Source organism: Dunckerocampus dactyliophorus, chromosome 19 (genome assembly GCF_027744805.1).
Source record: "Dunckerocampus dactyliophorus isolate RoL2022-P2 chromosome 19, RoL_Ddac_1.1, whole genome shotgun sequence".
In the NCBI taxonomy this organism is placed as follows: Eukaryota; Metazoa; Chordata; class Actinopteri; order Syngnathiformes; family Syngnathidae; genus Dunckerocampus; species Dunckerocampus dactyliophorus.
Window position 1 is genome coordinate 20,320,001 of NC_072837.1, and position 14,930 is coordinate 20,334,930.

Below are 14,930 nucleotides of genomic sequence, written 5' to 3' on the forward strand. Positions count from 1 at the left end.
ACCCAAATGAATGTATCTGAATCTGGACTTAAAGATCAACCCATCACCTCTGTCCACCCCCCAGCCCCTCACATGTAACCACACTTGAATTTGAAAGAGCAGTGTAAATGTTCCATGACTGACTGGGGGCGGGGGGGCGTTTCTTGGACAAACCAAAGAACACAATATTCCTTTTTTCACTCTGAATCCATTCATGTACGTGTCACGTATCCTTCACTGTCCACGCATCGTGTGTGTGTGTGTGTGTGTGTGTGTGTGTGTGTGTGTGTGTGTGTGTGCACGTGCGCGTCTATCAGTAGCCACACCAACATGGCCACCCCGCCCTGGCCGCACTATTGGCCCACACTAGCGGTACCGTCACCCACCTCTCCCTGCTAGCCATACTGCCACCGACCCGCCGACTGCCGCCCTCTGCCACCCTGCCCTACCGTGCTGCCGCTACCGTGTGCTAGCTGGTTTTTGTTTTCATCCGTACTTCCGACAATAGACAGGAAGTTGCGTGAGGTAAGCGGACTGGCAAAGTGAAAGTAGTTAGCATCGCCACACGCCGCTGAGCTTGTTAGCAAAGCTGATGTTTTCTACTTTGATACTGTACTGTAGGCTCGCTGCTTGACTTCTTTTTCCACCTAAAACAGCTCCGTGACTTTCTGTGGTGTTGCACCTTCATCAAGTCCTCATATGAACGGCGCTTAGCTTATTTTTACACTTGGATGGCCACTGGGAGTGAATCCATACATGAATAGGAATAAATCGTCACTATAAACATCTCAAATCATGTTCCAAAATGAAAACAAACTTTTTGTGTCATCTCTAGATGATGATGGTGATGATGATGATGATTAGATTTAGCTTGAAATCGGAATGGAATGTTCCACTTCCTGTATATTAGCATCAAGCGCTATGAGAATGTAAATATGAAGAAATGTGTGTGTGTGTGTGTGTGTGTGTGGGGGGGGGGGGGGGGGAGTCACCTGCCGTCTCCTGTGGGCTCCTTACACGGGACGCGGGACGTGGGCCGCTCACGTAGGCGTGACGGTAGAACGACACCTGGGCTGGTCTCCAGTGTTCATTTAGTTTGGTTTCAGAAGCCAAACATGCACGAATTGTTCAACTACTGTCCTGTTCTCTCCTAACGTCAACCTCTTGTCGCTCGCTACGTGCCGCCTCCATCAATGCACCTTCCATCATTCCACGTCCTCCGCCAGCTCGCTTTGAAGCCGCAGGTGTGAGCAGCAGGTGTACTTGATGGAAAGCAAGTGAACCACCGGCTCGGTCGTGGAAGAGTTATTACTCCTTCATTTATTATTCCAAAAATATTCACATCTTCAACTCACATCAACTTAGTTTCCAAAAAAAGAACAAATATGCGCACATGCTGATATGATGTCATGTGTGATGGATTTCCATATTCTGTATTCATCTGATGCATTTATGCCATAACATAAGCTAGCGTGGAAGATTGGACGTGACTAGGAGGAAACTCACAAAATGTTTATTTTAATTCATTCATTAAGTATGAAATATAGCGTTAGAAACACTAAAGGTATCATTTGTTCAGCAAAGTTCAGTGGAAAGGAAGTATTTAAGATGTAAGGATACATTATATGAAATAGTATTCATATGTATTCAATCATGTACATATATGAAGTATTATTCAAATATAGCATACTTGTGGACATTCTAAAATCATCTGATTTGGAATTTATGGTATATCCTTTGTGTTGCCAGATTGACTTTTTAAAAATGTGTTTTGATTTAGAAGTTAAGTTAAAATATAGCATTTTGTGCTGGTTTTGATTTATGAAACTAAAAAAAAAAAAATATATATATATATATAGCAATTGGTGGCTGCCTTTGATCTATGAAGAATAAACGAATAAATAAATGTTTGTGCTGTTTTTAGGAGTAAAATGTGATCAAGTTTCTAGTAACATTCTGAAATGTATCGCATGATTTGAGTTGGTGTATCATTTGTGTTGCAAAATGATATTTAAAAAAATGTCGTTTGATTTAGAAGTCAAGTTCAAAAATATATCATTTTTATTGATAAAATGTCATCATTTTGTGAGAAAATGTTTGTAAAGACGTTTTGATTTGAAATGTTGCCAGAGCAACGCTTGTTGCAGCAGCAGGACCGTTTATTGTTTTATTTGACCTTTCCCCTTAAAGGGCCGGCGTAGATGACGGCCTGTGACTTCTCGTCGGCCCTCCACGTCTCCCCGTCGTTTCATTTACCTTTGGCGTGCCTGCATCGCCATGGCAACGTGCCGAGCCCGGACACATCCCATCCTCTCTGGTGGTGTGAAAGTGTTCCACTCACCCTGGGGGGAGGACAGGATGGGACTTTGTCCCAATTCCCCTCAGATTTCTCCCTGATTGTCTTCATTCTTGTTGGTCTTTATTTGGCCTGCTTGTATGTTTGCTCTGCAGGTGTTATCCTGATGCAGTCACCTTTGAGCCTCTACTTGAGTGGAATGAAGCCATTTCAGCTGAAACGTGTGCACTTGGACACACTGATGGTATCAAACCTAAGAACCAAATAATGAGGTTTGGCAAGATGACTTTCGAGTCCCACGAAACCTGCAAAACCAGCAGCATAAAACATGGAAGATGCAACACACGACAAGCTCATATAAGGTCACTACTGTTTTCTATCATTTGTAACATTTTTGTTAGTTGCGTCGCTCCTTGCGTTCATTCTACGATTCACAAGTCCACCAAATGCTCCGTCATATCACACCGATACCAAAACTATTTATTCCTAAAGAAGCAGAAGACAAACGTACTACCAGCATTAGCCAATCAACAATGGCCTTTATGTGGCAGCTCCACGATTGGATGTGGGACGTCCGTGTGTGTGTGTGTGTGTGTGGGTTTGCATCCTCGCCGCCATCCCCTTTAAGACGTCGTCTTGGCAAAGTGGGAGTGTTTTTCAGCGTAGCTCATCCTTCCTGCTCGTCGTCCTTCCTTTTTCCTCCTCCTCCATCCTTGGCGGGTGCCCAATCAGACGCAGCGTCAGCGGCCGCCTCTTTAGAGACGCTCCCTAAGTTTTCCGTGTCACTAATTGACCAAACTGACGAGCTTCTTTTATTTTTAGCTCTATCCACTCCACCTCCCTCCCCCCTCCATCATCTTAACCTCTCCCTTCAAGTCTTTCTTTCTTCCCACCTGCACCCCCTCCCCCAAAGGCCTGCAGGGGAAGGTCAATAACACGATGTGGCTTTTTGCTTTGCAGGAGGACAAAAAAAAGAGAGGAACAGCTTTTGGGTTTTTGCAGCCATGCAGAGACAAATGTTTTAAATATTATTTTTTTATGTCCTTCTCCCCCCCCCCCCCCCCCCCCGCCCCCACCCCACCCCAGCTGAGTGCGCTTCCAATGCCAACTAATGTTTGCAGGATATTATTCTTGCAGCAGCGACTAAAGGTTCTGCTTAGGCATGATGGCGCTGGGACTTTTGGCTTCTTTTTTTTTTTTTAGGGGTGGTGGGGGTGGGCGGAGCAACACTATTTCTTATTTAAAAAACAGACAAGGTACAGTCATGAAACAACCCCTCCCTCAGAAGGATGGCTGCTGGCTCCCTGTGGAGGAATCATCTCACCCCCCCTTCTCACTCTCTGTCTTTTTTTTCTCCTCCCTTGTCCACCCTCCACCCCCACCCCCGAGTCGTGCTAAATGCTGAGTGTTTTGCTGCTGGGGGGGGGGTTATAGCGCTTGGACTCCAGTCAAGCAAAAAAAAAAAAAAAAAAAAAAAAGATGGCCGACGTTTTGTTTTTGAATTTTCCTCATCTAGGCTGGGGGGCTACTGACTTAACTGCAGAGAGTACCAGGCATCAGAAGTGTTTGTTAGCAGGGAACGCCTTCATTGTTCCATCATGATGCGTCATTAGAAGTCTACGATGAAACGGAACAGGCAGACTGATCCTTTCCAGCCATGAAATGTTACCACGTTTAGCTATTGATTATTATTTCTATAGTTTTTCATCAATTTCATTACAACTGATTGAACGAAGAGATACTTCAATAGAATCTGTATTTTGATGTATTTGGACTTTTTAAATGGATTTTCCTGAGCAGGGACAAGCAGGCACCTCCGGTATGTTTGCTTTGTGGAGGTCAATGACCTCATTCACGAAACGTTCTTACGCACAAATGTGTTCTTAAAGCCTTCTTACGAAGATTTTTGGCATTCACGAAACGTGTTCTTAACTCCCAGTTCTTAGATCTAAGAACAAATTCTACGAACGCTCAGGAGGACTCTTACGCACAAGCAAAGCTTGCACTTTCAATGCACAATCACCCTCATGATGGATTTTGCAACCTCATCCCAAAAAATGTAGTGCAAATAAAATATCCCAACAATCATTTATCATCAAAACAAGTAAAATATACTCCATGGATAAATATATATTCAAATCCCAATTCATCCAAAAAAAAAAGGCTGGCTGGACGTGCGCTGCGCAGAGAGAGAATGTAAAGGGACCATTAGATTTATTTGCTGAAAGCCACCAATATTTGATGTCCCGCTTCAGGCTTCAGGCTTCCCTCTCTGTTCTTGCAGGTGTTCAGGATCATCAGAATAACATCGCAATGAAACGTGGTGTGTCTATTGCGCACGTAGCACCCCCAGATAACGACACGCGCCCCCAGCCGCGTCTTGAGCCAGAGCACGGGGCTGCTGTATTAATTAGGCAGCGTCTAATCAAATGTAACCACAGAAAAAATACATTGTCACACACAAACTATGTATTTTGACTTTATTTTTCCATCATGATTGTGTAAATATTTTCTAGAGTTTCCAAAATGGTTTGGTTTCTGATTGATGGCCCACCTCCCGTTTCCTCCAGATCTCTCCGGTGCAGTCCAATCTTTTTTTTTTAGTCTATTTTAAGTCAAAACACTTCTTTTTAACATCTGCGGTGGCGCGTTTCTCCGTGGAAACGACATTTATGTTTCCTGCAATGGTGCTCCATGCCGACTCTTTTTGGATGGCCTGATGACCGGTGGATACACGTGAAAATAAGGTGGTCTTGTGTTCGCTCACTCCTTGTAAAAGCACCTCTATTTCAGTAGAATTGAAGTTTTTCTTTCGTTTGTTGTCCAGCTGCTCCTCAGTCTTGCCCTTGCGCGTTGCCATCTCCGCCTCCAGCTGCCTGTTGCGCACCGCACATTTTTTACCTTGTATGGGAAATAATAGGCGGTGACCTATGCAAATTAGAGCTCACATGCACGTGCATCGCAGTTGGCGTTCATCAACCTAAGAACACCGGTGCGAACGATTATCCCTACTTAAGAACGTGTCGTGAATGCGGCGCAGTTTCCAACCCGCGCCTTCTTAAGTACACTTCTTAAGAAGACTTTTAAGAAGATGTTCGTGAATGAGGCCCATTGTTGGTATGATTCTCTTATCCTATCTACGTCTCATTCAGGAGATCAGTGTCATGTATTGATCGTGTATTGTCGGATCACATCAAAGTCATACACTTTATGATGCATTTAAAGTATTTCTTTAAGTATGGATGACTTTTATGTTGAACAATTCCGGCAAGAATTAAAACAAATGGAAAGGAGCCAAGAGTGACAGAAGCAAAGCACCCCCATCCATCTTAATGATTTCATGTTGCTGACGTCTGCGGCCGCAGGGAGGGAGGGAGGCAGGGTAGCTAAAGTGGTGGTGGTTGGGGGGGGGGGGCGTCCTGTTCCATTTGTTTCACCCTTGAGTGGATTATTGTTTCACATGGGGCGATGAACATGGGTGCTGAGGTGTTACTTAATGCTCTGATGCCTCCCCGCAGCCGCCCGCCACGCGTGCAAATCGCTGTCATTTGATCCCGGCCTGGGGGGGTTGTGTGTATCATGTTATTTTATATTTAATTTACCCCCCCCCAAGCATCTCCTCATGCTTTGATAGGCAGAGTGATTGTGTCAGTGCTGAACCCCCACCCCACCCCACCCCACCCATGTCCCATGTCTGCTAGGTGTCCTCATGTCCGTCCAAAGCAATAATCACCTCTACTTCATCCTAAAAGTTTTGTTGCAGATGCGGCATTTAAATAAACTAAATCATAAAAAGATTGTATAACTTGTCCCCCCCCCCCCCCACGGTTTCTAACCAAGTCTCTCTCTGTGCCGCCATTGGTCGTCCAGGTCGTCGGGCGAGGCGCGTAACGGCGAGATGCTAAAGCTGAGCATGAGCAACATCGCCGCCGACGTGCTGGAGCAGCTGCTGGAGTTTGTGTACACGGGATCGCTGGTCATCGACTCGGCCAACGCCAAGACGCTGCTGGAGGCCGCCAACAAGTTCCAATTCAACACCTTCTGCAAAGTCTGCGTGTCCTTCCTGGGTGTGTAGGACGGGGACACAAGTATACTTTTCATATTCAGCAAAACATGTCATGAAAGAAGAACTGTTGAACAAGCTCTTCTTTAGTGCCGCCGTTTTTTGGGGGTCCCAAAACCCCCAAAACAAATATCCAGGTGGTCTGATCCAACACCTGATTGGTTGAATTAATCAGTTAAGGTGTACTACCTTCAAATGTGTCCATTTTACACTCTACTTCCTGTATACTTTTATAAGCTATTAGTGAGGATCTGGATAAATGTGCAGATTGAAAGGTTGAAAAAAGACTCCTGCATCAGGGATGTTCAACTAAGTCATATTTAACATGAAGCAAACTATGCTAATGCTTCAACTGGAGCGCTCTGCTGTTTTTAAGGACCTTCTGCAAAAATGCCAGTCAAACATCCGTTAAATGACAAACAAGGGCCACATGCTGTTTTTAAGGAGGAGTCAAAGAGCCAAACTTTGCTGTTTTTGTGAGAGGAGAGCTGTGCTGTTTTTTAGGATTGAGTGCACAAATGCAAATCAAAGATTGTTTATGCGACAGGAGTGCTTTCAGGCCTCGGCAGACGTTGTACGCCGTGCACGTTACAGGACGTCTGTATGAGCTGACAGGAAGTCAGATGTTCCCCCATCATGACGCACCTCGCTCCTCCAAAACTGCGGCTCCGATCCGGTCCCGGGCACTACAAGGGCGGCCTTGTCATGTAAAAAGGTCACGGGACAACCGTCACTTAAATGTCAAATTCTCTGGCATGAACTACCAAGCCAAGAAGCAAAAGACAGAAAAAACAAGCTCAAAGGGGGAGGAGCCTGGAAGAGGAGCCCAGCGGGTCACATGACAAAGGTTTGATTGGGTTAAATGTCAGCATTTGCATTTTATTTCATGACTTGTTTGCTTTGTGGACACAAAGGTCAGAGAAAAGAAAGAAACAGCACTTATCGATTTGTTTTCCTCCATTTGGATGATAAAAAAATGAGAACATGGAAGCCATTTGTAGACTTCATTTCCTGGGAGACATCCAATCATTCCACCCCCACAAGATTCATGACATTTTAGCGCATTGGGGGGGGGTACAGGTTTGTCCTTGACAGAGGAGAAGGTGATACTGTGTCAGATGTTGGCGCCCTCGGGGAAACAGCAAACATCTTCCTGACCCACTTTACCTTCCCTCCGATGCACACAAGTCCAAGTCTTTCACCGACTCCTCTCGGAAACGGGCCAGCCCACAAGTTGGATGACTGCCTTTTGCTCCGACTTCGATGCCATTCTTGTCATAGGAAATAACAAAAATAGAAATAGTCCTCCAAAAATACTTATTTCAGTTTTAAGTGTAAAAAAAGTCAACCTCCTAATATGAATGCAGTCCACTTTTTTCATATAACACCTTAAAATAAGATGCTTGCCAAAGTGTACACTCGTTAAAATACCAATAAAATCACCAAATAAAAGTCAACAAACAACTAAAACTAAGAATAAATAGAAAACAGATCACTCAACTTGTTCCTCTAGGGGGTAGTTTGGATGTTTTGCCATGCAGTTGTATGACACCCCCATCAGCATTGTAGTCCAATAACAGCCACTTACCCCCCACTTGGTCTCCTAAGTCCAGTTCTGGTCAGATTTCTGTGCTGAAGAACGTAGTTCCGGGTAGTTGCTGGGGACAATTAAGTCAAGAGTTTGGCTTCTAAAGTCAACATGCCTTCAAAAGATGAACACATTTGCATCACAAAAATGCCTTCTGAAAAAGTCAAACCTCACAAAACGCTCGCCCCTCACCGTGTGCCCGCGCACCGCCGCCTGTGCGTTCATGTGAATGTGACGGAGACTCCGTGGAACACATACGCAAACAAGATTGCCGCGGCGCTCCACAGCGGAAGAAGATGCGAGCGTCTTCGTCACATTCAGATGAACGCACAGGCGGCGGTGCGCGGGCACGTGGCGGGACACAGATACATAACGCCAAGCGTTTTGTATCGCTTGGCGTGTAAGAAGAAGTTAAGCACTGGTAAAAATAATAACGCATAACAATAGGTGTTTCAAAATAGCCATAGCCAGCCAAAGAAAAAGCAAAACCCGCCGAGTGAATGTGTCATGCTGAGCTCTCCTTAGGTGCTTAGGTCTAGGTTCCAACTAAGCCTTTCCAGGTGTGTTTTTTCCCAAAATGATTGATTGAATTCCAGATTGGAGTCAAATTATGGCCAAAGCAAAGGAAAAGGTGAACTTCAGTAGAAAGGTGGTTGTCCATGGCGGCCATGGCTGAGCCACTTAAAGGCCGGCTGGGGTGGCTGACGGTCTCCAGGGCGATTATTTCATCAGCCGCTGACCTGGTGCGTCCGTATTGCGTGTTGATTATTCTGCAAACGCTGTGCCGCTGGGGAGGAAAGCGCCACCTTCATGGGCGTGAGCGATCCCTCTGCTGGTCGCTTGCGTTTGAAGTCATGTGACTCTTTAATGTGCCCCAACTAATCCCTAATCCCGCTCCCGGCTGCCCGTCTCCTCTCGCTTGTTTCTGCGAGCGATCAATTCCTCCCCGCTTGTTTGTCCCAGGAGGTGTTTGCAGTTATTAAACTTATCTGAGGCAGATGGAAAGCTGATAAGCCCGACACAATCTTCATGATCCGCCATCTTGCTATTGACATCCTAATCAATCTGTCTGTCCTTCTCCTTCTTCTCCTTCTTCTTCCTGGACTGCAGAGAAGCAGCTGACGGCAGCAAACTGTCTGGGAGTGTTGGCCATGGCTGAAGCCATGAGCTGCACGGAGCTGCACAACATGGCCAAAGCCTTTGCTCTGCAGAACTTTCCTGAGGTACCAAAGCATCATCTACTCCTCAACCGCTGCACACAAAACACTCAAAGCTTGTCAAAACATGCACCCCTGCTGTGTTGCCTGTGCTGTTATTTTCTATGCTTATTTCTCTGACATATATGCCACATGATGGCCCCATTTTACCCCATCAGTCAGGCTTGATGTGACATTTCTCCCACTGTAACCTTAGGGGGTTTAACCCAATCACCATGAAATTCCTTCAGGGGACTGACAGGCACGTGTGTTGAAAAACATGGCCACCATGAAGCAAAAGGGGTGGGGCTTAACTAATTGATCATTGGTCTAATGATTCTAAAACTGTGATGATTGCATGAATGCTAGCATGTCTTCCAAAGCATTGGGAGCACAACCCATAGGGGGCGCCACAAATGTCACACACACCCTGTCCAATCCAGCATACTTGACAGAGTAGGCGTCCAAGATCAAAGTTGCTTTCAACCAGCAACACATTTCTTCTAACATGTTCGGAGATCAAAGAGCTGATACCAAACTCAAGAACATTTTTGATTATGAACGATACCCATCCAAAATCAGGTCAAAGATCAGTTATGAACTTCCTTGACCCCTCTCTGCTATCGTTTGGATATTGAATGACTCATCCGAGGTACTTCACATAGCATAAATCAAAGATGGGATAAAGGTACATATTTCCCATCTCTGTCTAGGATTGCCATTGTTCTTGGATGTGATCAAGAATCCTGTTGGTTTTGGGTGATATTCCTTTGACAGATGGGGGTTGAAGTATAAACTGGTAAAGCCAGATCAGGGAATCTTTTAGGTCGCATGACTTGGAACTTTTTACAGGTTTTTGTTGGTCAAAATGTCAAGGATTTTTCTTGATTGGAAATAGCCAAGATACTTAAGGTAGTTTAGGGTAAAAAGTATATATACGCTAAATGTATCGAAAGCAGGTTTGTTTCCCCTTGAAGACCCTGACGGTGATTGGAACCCTTCGTTCTCCAGGTGGCAGGCCAGGAGGAGATCCTGAGCGTGTCCAAGGAGGACCTGGTGGCCTATTTGTCCAACGACAGCCTCAACACCAAAGCCGAGGAGCTGGTTTACGAGACGGTCATCAAATGGATCAAACGGGACTCCAGCTCCAGAGTCGAGGTAATAAAAAGAAAAGTGTCACAGTGGCGCGTTGGAGCCGTGGAGAGGCTCGCAGTGTCAACAAACAGACAAGTAGCTTTTTCATCATCAGCACTGTGCTCCACAGGCGGCTGTTTGTTTCCTCTCCTGAGTTCATTTGTTTCTCCTGAGAAAGCACCTGCCACAGTGGCTTTGTTTGTTTGTCAGAAGGTTCCTAGAGTGAGTTGATCACAAGCAAAGCGTATTTCCTGCACATGGATGTTGACAGCACAGCGAGCGAGCAGAGCAAATATGAACCTGACAGGAATCAATAAGCCTCAAGGTCGGAGCACCAACTCCGGCCCGCATTTGCGAGAAGGTAAACGGGAGCGTCGGCGGATATCCATCCACCGGTTAAACCTCGGGTCATGAAATTTTTATTGATTCAGTCTCGAAGAGCGTGAACGCGAAACCGAGGATTTTACTCTGCCTGTTTAAAAATGGAGGCCAGATTATGGGATAAATTGCCGTCATCCATCAGCGGAGGAGTCATCCGTCCTGAGTAATGTGTCCTCGTCAGCGGGCGCTGCCCTACATACGCTGGATCACACCTCCAAAATCAATGTTACCTTGTCGGTGCCCACCTTTGTGGCACACGTTGATCACTCTTTGAAATATTCACCTTTACAATGAAACATTTAGCACTGTTGCGCACTCCCATCACATTAGCATCAAGCAAGTACCACCGATGATTAGCATCAAGCAAGTACCACCGATGATTAGCGTCAAGCAAGTACCACCGATGATTAGCATCAAGCAAGTACCACCGATGATTAGCGTCAAGCAAGTACCACCGATGGGAAATTGCTTGTTTCCAGTAACTCAATTGCAGAAGAAAAAGGCTCTTAAGCACTCTTAAATACAATGCAATGCAGTATGAATGATGACGATATAAGCAAATAAAAAGAATATAAGATCAATCCAAAGAACATAAGATAAACAAGATAGTATTTACAATCTAGTAAATACAAATACATGTACACTTTATCCAAGGGAGGGCAGACAGTACAGTGTAATAATGTGGTGAATGATCTTTTTCAGACAGGTGAGGTATTGTCGAGCTGGATGGCGTGTGGAATGAATGAAGTTCTGTAGCATTTACTGTGGGAACGGACCTGGAGGAGCCTGTTGGAGAATGAGCGCCGCTGCCCCTCTACTGTACGATGGAGTGGGCGGGTGGGTGGAGTTGTCCGTGATGGAGAGTAGTTTGTCCAGTGTCCTCCTGTCTCTCACTGATACCAACATCTCCAACTGGGTGCCGATAACTTGTTTGGCTTTCCAGATCAGTTTGTCCATCAGGTTTATGTCCTTTTTGCTGGTGCTGCTCCCCCACCAACAATGATTGCTCAACTGGTCATACCGCAGACTTTTTCGATTTTTTTCCTACAAAGTAGGAGGCTAGCATGTTAGAGTCAAGTCAAATGAAGTAAAGTAAAGCACATTGGAAGTACAAAACAAAAGCACAACACAACGGACCCTGATGTCTTGTGTATGTCACGTGACTCCAAAACGTCAAGACAAGCCCACGCAGTCCTGTAATATCACCCTCCACCCTCTACACTCTACTCTCTACCCTCTACCCTCTACTCTCTACCACCTACCCTCTACTCTCTACCCTCTACCACCTACCTTCTACTCTCAACCCTCTACCCCCTACTCTGTACCCTCTACCCTCTACTCTCTACCCTCTACCCCCTACCCTCTACCCTCTACTCTCTACCCTCTACTCCCTACCCTCTACCCTCTACTCTCTACCCCCTACCCTCTACTCTCTACCCTCTACCCCTACTCTCTACCCTCTACACTCTACTCTCTACCCTCTACTCTCTACCCTCTACTCTCTACACTCTACTCTCTACCCTCTACTCTCTACACTCTACTCTCTACCCTCTACCCCCTACCCTCTACCCCCTACCCTCTACCCTCTACTCTCTATCCTCTACCCTCTACTCTCTACCCTCTACTCTCCAGAGGACAGGAGTTCATTCACATCAAGTCAGGAAAAACACGCAAGGAAGGCGGGACCATTTTTCCGCTTGTCTTAACAGGACACTTCACCAACTCCTGAAACGGGAGACCCGGGGGGGGTCACCTTGTGTTTGAAGGAGTGGGCGGAGCTACAGAATGCAGACAAGTGGTTGAGAAAAAAAGCGTGTTTGAATGTTTGAACGTTACACCCTGACGTCCAGCCCGAGTGGGAGCTGAGAGCCACCAAGGTCGCCAACATCACGCTGGCAGAATTTGACATGCGTGGTCCTCCGTCCTCCTCCCTCCCCCTCCTCCTCCTCTTCCTCCTGCTGCAGAAACCCCACCCCCACGTCCCGGAACCCGGGACAACTTTTAATGACGTGTCAAGGCACTGCAACACTTGAAGTCGCAAGCTACTTTGCACGGCCCTTTGTGTGTCCCCGTGTGTGTGTGTGTGTGTGTCCCCGTGTGTGTGTGTGTGTGTGTCTCTGTGTGTGTGTGTGTGTCCCCGTGTGTGTGTGTGTGTGTGTCCCCGTGTGTGTGTGTGTCCCCGTGTGTGTGTGTACCTGTGTGTTTGTGTGTGTGTGTATTGGTGGGCTGCAAGCTAAATAGTGGAAAAGTGGCATATTGAACGTAAATACTATGCAATTTTCTCTTTCTGCTATTTTCTCTTTCCGCCACGCTGTCAGCTTGCGTCTGGCGGCGGCAGGAAACGTGGCGTGGACGTCGCTTAGAGACAGAAGAGTGCATTAGAGTGTTCATAGTTGTCAATTAGACTTGAGCAGACGCGCTTTCACCTTCTAAAAGCAGCGCGGCCGCCGTGGAGCCGCCTATAATGTCTACTTTATAGCTAGGTTTTAGCCCGCTACACCGCTGCTAACTTCAACCACAATAACAAACATGTTGGTCAATCCATTCATACTAGTTCAAAATGTTCACGTTTCTGCTCCTTTGTCAGAAAATGTAACATATTTCCATGATTGGTGAACAGCAGTGTAGCTTTAGCAAGCACAGCGGTGCTAATTTAACTGTGCTATGCTATGCTATGCTAGCATGCTAAAGAACTGTACTTTCTTTGCCAGCTCAGCAGAACAGGAATAAAATATTTGTCGTATTCGTTTTCAATATTACGCTAAATGATTCAAGATTCAAAAGTTTTATTGTCATATGCATAGTAAAACAGCAGTTTTACAACACCTGCACCACCTGAACCATGTTGTCGTCACTATGTATTCTTTACACTGTATTCTTTACTTGCGTATCTTGCTTGCTGCTGTAACAAGTGAATTTCCCCGCTGTGGGATAAATAAAGTACAAATACAAATATACTATGCAATGAAATTCTTATTCTGTTCATACTCCCAAGAAAAGAAAGAAAACACAAGAAAAAGAATAAGAACATAACAAACATAAATACCAATAAATTAAGCAACAACAACAGAAGAGACATTAATACAGATAAATAATACAAATAAATAATACAAATAAATAAATAAAGTGCTATGAGTGTGTGTGTGTGTTGCCTGCGGCGTGTGTGAGTGCTTTGTTGAGCAGTCTGATTATGCTAAATTATGCTAAAGGTGTTGCTACTATAGCAGTTGGCTAGGCTAGGCTAAGCATTTGAAATGATCATTTAGCTTGACACAACAGAGAAAAGCATATGTTGCATTTCTTTCAGTTATTTGTGTCATAAAGTGGAAATAAATGACCTGTATGACATATTGCATTCATGTTTGACTCAGCCAAACGTCCTTTGTTGCTTTATGTTGATTTACCACATTGTGGAAAAGATCATTTCATTACACATTAAATATGTCCACATAAGTGAGATTTCTTGTAATTATTAACAAAAGTAGAAAACAAACTTATGTGCTTATGCTAGGCTAAACACTTTTCCAAGCCTACTTGCAGGTTTTAGTTGAAATATCATAATTGATGAACTAATTAGTCTAAAACGTTACATTTCTCAAAATATGTCACCTTTCTTTTAATTATGAATAAAATGTGAAAACATGAAAATGAATTAATTATGTGGTTATGCTAGGCTAAGTGAAACTGTATTGCCGTACTATTTGTAAGTGACTATTGTAACATGTGAATTGTCTTCCCTAAAACCGTACATTTCTCCAAATAGGAAGCAATTCGTACTATTATATGTTTAGCAAAGTAACAGTAAGTAACATTGGAATTTATGCTAGGCTAAGCTAAACCTGTTACAGGCCTACTTGTAGCTTATAGTTAAAATATTGATTCATTTGACAACATAGGAAAACTTGACATTTTTTTCAGGATATGTGACATTTTGTCTAATTTTATGTTTGGCAGAGTGAAAATGAGTCCGAGTAAATTGCGTATTAACAGCTGTAGTTATGCCAGGCTAAGGTAAATCTTCTCCGAGCATTTTCTATAGCTTTATGTTGATCTGAAAGATATCATAAAATATATACATTTACAGGAAATCCTTACATTTTTTTCAGTATGTGTGACATTTTGTCAAATGATGTTTAGCAAAGTTAAAATGAGTAATAGTAAGTTGCATTTTAACTGTTGCATTGATGCTAGGCTAAGCTAAAGCTCCTCCAGGCCTATTTGGAGCTTCGTGTTGACCAGAAAACGTACATTTAGAGGAAATGTGAAATGATATGTCTAATCATATGTTTAATC

The 14,930-nt window shown here is 44.5% G+C and overlaps 1 protein-coding gene across 3 annotated transcripts in view; it reads left to right on the forward strand.

The window, feature by feature from the left end:
- Window positions 1-14,930, forward strand: part of LOC129172436 (kelch-like protein 29) — a 241,953-nt gene that overhangs the window by 166,484 nt on the left and 60,539 nt on the right. For all 3 annotated transcript variants that reach the window (XM_054762143.1, XM_054762142.1, XM_054762144.1), the window contains exons 6-8: window positions 6,146-6,342; window positions 9,037-9,149; window positions 10,134-10,280. In XM_054762143.1, coding sequence (XP_054618118.1) covers window positions 6,146-6,342; window positions 9,037-9,149; window positions 10,134-10,280 — 457 coding nt within the window. The remainder of the gene's footprint in view (window positions 1-6,145; window positions 6,343-9,036; window positions 9,150-10,133; window positions 10,281-14,930) is intronic.